Below are 6,000 nucleotides of genomic sequence, written 5' to 3' on the forward strand. Positions count from 1 at the left end.
TAGTGATTGATGATCTTCCCCAGTACTTCCCTTTCCCCTGGCCGGAGGAAGAAAAGCCACTTCGACTGTCTTCTTGGAACCACGTGCCTGAGATTCAAATTTTATTAAAGGAAAAATAGAAGTGACTTTTTGGTCTTTTCATTTAACACATGATAATTACACACTGTAACCTTATTTTTTTTTAAAGATTTTATTTATTTATTTGACAGAGAGAGAGAGAGATCACAAGTAGGCCGAGAGGGGTGGGGAGAAAGCAGGCTCCCCGCTGAGCAGAGAGCCCGATGCGGGGCTCGATCCCAGGACCCTGAGATCATGACCTGAGCCGAAGGCAGAGGCTTAACCCACTGAGACACCCAGGTTCCCCTGTAACCTTATTTTTGCTCAAAGAAACTGGCTAGGTGGCCAGAGGCTTTTCCTTGCATCCATTCTTAAGAACTGGGTCAAGAGAACAGTCTACTAGAAAGGGGGAAAAGTTACTGAGTACCACTTTCTGAAAATGTGTTTCTTTCAGACGTGTTACTTGTGCAGCACTTTATTCAGTTAAACTGTAGAACTCGAGAAAAGTGAGGTAGTTTTAATAATTTCTACAGTTTTGAAACAGAAGATTAAAATAGACCCACGTTCTATTGCTTTTTCTTTTAGGAGCACATGATTCTGTGCAGATTTGCGGATCAGACAGCTGTGCAGCTTCCGCCCCAACGAAGACTCATAGGTATGTGTTTTCACAGAGCAGCTGGCGAGTAGATTACATACACTATGCCTAGGAATGAATGGACTGGCTGTATATGGGGAAAACTGGTCCATTTATCAACAAGACACTCAAGTCTGTTTTTCCCAGAAAAGGCAATCCATGTTGAAAAGGGTTTTGTAGGTATAAGAGTATTTTATCCCGTTTTTGTTAACGTTAATACTTTTAAATTCATCTTCAGTATTTGTACATTGGGCAGAATTATGTGAAATCTCTTTCTCACTGTTATGAACAAACCGAGGGATCTGTCAAAAGCCACAGAAGAAAATATAAAGACGGAAAAATCAACTTTGCATGCCAACATTAATTTGTTAAAATATGTATAAGCATTTTTTTCTTGGAAAAAAGCATACTTGTATATAATTAATCATAGACCAATTTATTCAACTTCTGTAATAGTAAATATTACCTTAATTGGAAGACCTGCAGTAGCATTTTAAGTCTAAGTAATGCATTTATCCAAGACTTTGCTTCAGAAAAAGAAATAACATTTCGAAGGACAATAGCAGCTAAAAGTTAGTGCACACTTAAGTGCTGAGCTAAATGCCCTTACCATTATCTCAGTAAATTCTGATAAAAATATTATTTAGGAGTGGGACAAAAGCTTCTCCAGGATCTTTTACCTGGTAGATGATGGAGCCATACTATGAACCCATACGAAGTCTAGGTTCCAAAATTAGGGCTTGTGAAGATTGAGTGGAGTCAAAAATAATCTTAAAAATTATTTAGAAAAGCCCCACATTGGAGGCCACCATAGTATATCAGAAAACAGATTGCTGTTTTTTTGGCTGAGCACCAGATGTGTTAATTAGCTTGTATCCAGGGACTGTGTTGTATGAGAAGTAGTTATCTTCAAACCCTAAAGTCAAAGCCAGCATAGCAAAATACACAGAGGCACATCTGAGACCTGAGGCTAAACAAAGAAGTGATTTCCTCCTCTTTCTCACACTCCAGAGCATAAACTTATGAAGCTCTTCCTCTCTCTCTTGCATGCAACCTCTCTCTCTTCCCCACTCTTTTTCTCTTCCTCCTCCCTGCCCCATTCCCAACAGTCTGAGCTAGTTGTCTGTACATTTGAATGTTCAGGGAGTGCTAGAAGGGAAGTTGCTGGAGTTGAAGAGGAGGGGGAACACTTGGCATGATCACTGCCATGAGGGGAGGGAAGGTCATGTTCCAAGTCATAGACCCCATCAAATGTCGATGTCTGGACTTCGCATGGGTCATACTCTTTTCCTGTGAACATTTTAGGAAGCTTCCGAGGGCCCAGAAGGTAGTAGACTTACCAACAACTGAGTTTCAGCTGTAAAGATACTTCTTCAACATGTGAAAACATGAGATTCTTTTACGTAATAGAAAAGGAGAAATTAACTGGACTGGGATCGAAGCCAAGGGTAAATGAGCTTCAGTGTAAACCCAGGGTGGGTACTGAAGGAATGCAGGGCGTCTGTTTTGACAGAGAATGTTTCATTTTAAACTGAGGAGGGGGTTGGGGTGGGGGGAGCCTTTACAGATGTCTTAAAAGATGAACAGTATTTTAAGGGAGAAAAAGAATGTCAGCTGCACAACTGTAGATGAACGGGGAGGGGCTGGATGGGTGGGGGGGGGTGATTTCACCTAAGTGGAATTCAAGACATCTCTTTTTATATCATTTCTAACACAGTTCGTTCTTTTGGGCATAAAGACTTTTAAGGAAAAAGTATAAAGTAAACATTTTAAATCTGAATGTCTCATTGCCAATTCTTACCTGCCGATTTCACCGTTCACAGTCTTTCTGTGAGTGTTCTTCTGCCTTCCACAGGACTTCTCTGTTTCAGTTATCTGCCTTCACTTCTACAGCTGTTCAATTTTAGCAGCTTCTGTGGGCATTCAAATAAATTACCGAAAAATACTGTTTAGTCATTATTCTAATTAGGGAAAATGGAATGAAGTTCTGCATAGTCAGTAGCCTTTTGGAGAATGAAGTTTGTCTACTGAATTTAAAGAAACAAAGTATAAAAGTGAACCATAGCTTTGAATATACTCAACCCCAAATCATTTTTATTTCCAGAGCTACCTTTAACATAGAAATCTGCATTTGCCAAAGGAACACAAATTAGCTGCTTTGTTTGCCAGTCAGGTCTTCTCTTTTGTTTTCCAAAGATTACAAGGAGAATTGAGTATCACTATTTTATAGGCGTGCAGGAGTTCTGAAAATTGATTATATTACACTCAGCGTACACATCCACCTGAAATAACCAAAGCACAATTAAGAATTTTCTCAAATATCTTCCACTTCTCATTTTTCCTTGTCCTAAAAATCCCAGGTTCAAATGTAGCACGTCTTTCAGATGTCTCTTTGTTAGCATGATACTTTAAATATTATAAAAGATAGATGTTATTTTTTTCACAATATGACAGGTAATATATTTCCATAGAGAATGCAGGCACAAGGTCTTTAAATGTATTTTTAACCAACGTGGGAAATAGGATCTGTAGTCTGTATTTGAGATCTACTTATAAATACATTTTTTTTAAGTTAACATTCTTAAATTATCAGCAGAAGCAAATCTGTGAAATGTCATATGTGATTGTCTTTTGTCCATCCTGATCAAGAATTAGGTAGACAGACTAAACAGGACTTGGGGCCAAACAGCATGCTCCATATACTTGTAGATTTTGTCACCGTGTAGAGTCCCTTAGACAAATGGAAATTGCACTGTTCCTTGTACGATGTCTCACGGTACTGTTTTACTGTATTTCAGGAAAACAGTGCATGTGCCTAGTGGATCTGGATCGAGCAAGAGCTGCAGAAGAACATGGTTACTGCGTTCAAGTAATATCCATGGAGCCAGAGAGCTGCTCTCCCAAAAATAACATGATCGTGGGAGTCCCCATTTAGAAGGAGATATTCACATTTGATGTTTTTGCCATCCGTCTTCATGATGAAAGCCCAGTGGCATTTAGGAAGTTCTTGGCATAACCAGACAACAGCATTAGCCATCTTGAACTTATTGTGCTCAGGAAGGAAAGCAGCAGGAAAATCGCGGGAACAAAGGCTGCCTGCAAAGCATCACAAATGCTCTTATAATGTATGATTAAAGGACCGCTGGTTTTCATAGTGAGAATCCCCTGAAGTCTCAGCTGCCAACAGAATAATTCTCACCAGTGGAGCTTCCATCACTGGAATAACAATTTCCTTCTCAGTTCACAGCTTTTCTGATCTGGCCAATTTGATGTTCAATTCCAAACAGTGAATTGAAGCCTTTGTAATCATTGCAGCCTATATAATCGTTTAGATATTCAAATGGAGACCAAAACTAGACTCAGTGGGGTTGGTTGGTGGGTTGGTTATATTTTTAACAATTGTGCTTTTTCTATAATTTTTTAAAAATATCTAGTCAGGCAACCCCAATATGGTTAAATTTTTAAGCCGGGATGAGTTGGACTTGTATTGCATTTCATATACTTCTTTAAATATGTTTCCCATAAATTACCAAATGAGATCATCACTGGTTCAGACATTTTATATGAAGACATAAAATAATTGCAGAAAAAGTCCCATTGTGGGGATATGTAATTTGGACATAAATTCCAACTAATCAGTATATACATTGATTAATTAATTCCAGTTTATAAATAATTATTGAGGATCCAGTATTTTCAAGACCCTGGCCTAGAATCTTCTAAGGATACAAAGATGAGTTGCAAGAGACATGGTGCCCTGCCTATGGAATAAATCATGTAAAAAAAAATTGATGAATTAGTTCTTTGTCATAATATAATATATGGTCACTGGATTTATTTTCCAGATACCAATCATATTTTTTAGTTACATTACTTTGGTAAAGATTATTGAATGTAGATTGGAGTTAGGAGAAGTACAGAGTTTGGAATATTTGAATATTTCTCCCTTCTCACACTTCTCCTCAGCCCAGCAGCCAAACTTTTTAAACACAGATGACATGCCTTTCTCACGTGCTGCTAATTATTTAACTTCTATGTGCCCTAGGTTATACCATTTAAGATGAGATTTATTTCATTGATTTTGATGTTTTCAACCCCTATATGACACATATCATGAGGAAAAAGGACTTTAATATAAACAACTCTTCCATCATCATGACTTAAAATGTAGGAATAATTTATTCGGGGGAGGGGCGCTTGAATTCTTGTTTTCCGAAGTAAAATTTAAGAAAAGAATTAACCATCAGCCCTGAGTTTTTTTGTCATTTTTACCTATAGATATACCATGCTCTTTTATCCTGGGCTTTCTTTTTTAAATGGAGGTATAATTTACAGGTAATAAATTTTAAGTGTTTTTAAGTGTTGAGTTTGAAAAGTTTTGAATATAAATATAAATATATATATATATATATATATATATATATATATATATATATCTCCATACAACTGCCACCAGAAATAAGATATAGAATATTTCTACCAGCACAGAAAGTTCTCTTACGTCCCTCTCTGTTCAATTTCACCTACCCCAAAGGCAGAAGTCTCTCTGATTTCTACCACCCTCCATTTTTTCTGCCTATTTTTGTCCTTCATATAAATGAAGTCATTTAGTATATAGTCTTTTGTGTCTGGCTCCTTTTGCCCGAGATAGTATTTTTTGAGAAATATCCACATTGTCATACGTATCAATAGTTTATTCTTATTCTTAAGTAACATTCTATTATATAAATTTATCAAAATGTATTTATTCACTCTCCAATTGGTATTTATTTGGATTATTTCAACTTTAAGGATATTACAAATAAGGCCTATAAATATTCTTGTAAAAGTCTTTCTTGGACATATGTTTTCATTTCTCTTAGATAAATACCTACCAGTAGAATTGCTGGGTCATTGAATAAATGAATGTCAATTGCCAAACAGTTTTTCCAAAGTGGTTGTACCATTTTATATTCCCACCAGCAATGTATAAAAGTTCTAGTTCTCCATACTACCCTCACGACATTTGAAATTGTCAGTCTTTTTTATTTTAACCATTCTGCTAGACATGAAGTGGTACCTCACTGGGATTTTCATTTTCATTTCTCAGATGACTGGTGATACTCAGCATCATTTGTGAAGTCAATGTTCAAGTCTTTTACTCATTTTTAAAATTAGGTTGTTTGTAGTTTTTTTATTGTTGGTTTATAAGAGTTCTTTATATATTTTGGTTAAGAGTTCTTTGTCAGATATATGTATTGAGAATATTTTTCCCAGTCTGTGACTTACTTACTCATTTTCGTAATGAATGCTTTAATTTTCAGGAAGCC

At 36.5% G+C, this 6,000-nt stretch overlaps 1 protein-coding gene across 1 annotated transcript in view; it reads left to right on the top strand.

The window, feature by feature from the left end:
• Window positions 1-3,626, top strand: part of GSTCD (glutathione S-transferase C-terminal domain containing) — a gene marked incomplete at its 3' end in the record, with an annotated part of 114,626 nt that extends 111,000 nt beyond the window's left edge. Inside the window, exons 11-12 of the mRNA XM_080796845.1 lie at window positions 643-712; window positions 3,490-3,626. Coding sequence (XP_080652971.1) covers window positions 643-712; window positions 3,490-3,626 — 207 coding nt within the window. The remainder of the gene's footprint in view (window positions 1-642; window positions 713-3,489) is intronic.
• Between the last annotated feature and the right edge of the window lie 2,374 nt (window positions 3,627-6,000).

Source organism: Martes martes (genome assembly GCF_963455335.1).
Source record: "Martes martes genome assembly, chromosome: 2".
In the NCBI taxonomy this organism is placed as follows: domain Eukaryota; kingdom Metazoa; phylum Chordata; class Mammalia; order Carnivora; family Mustelidae; genus Martes; species Martes martes.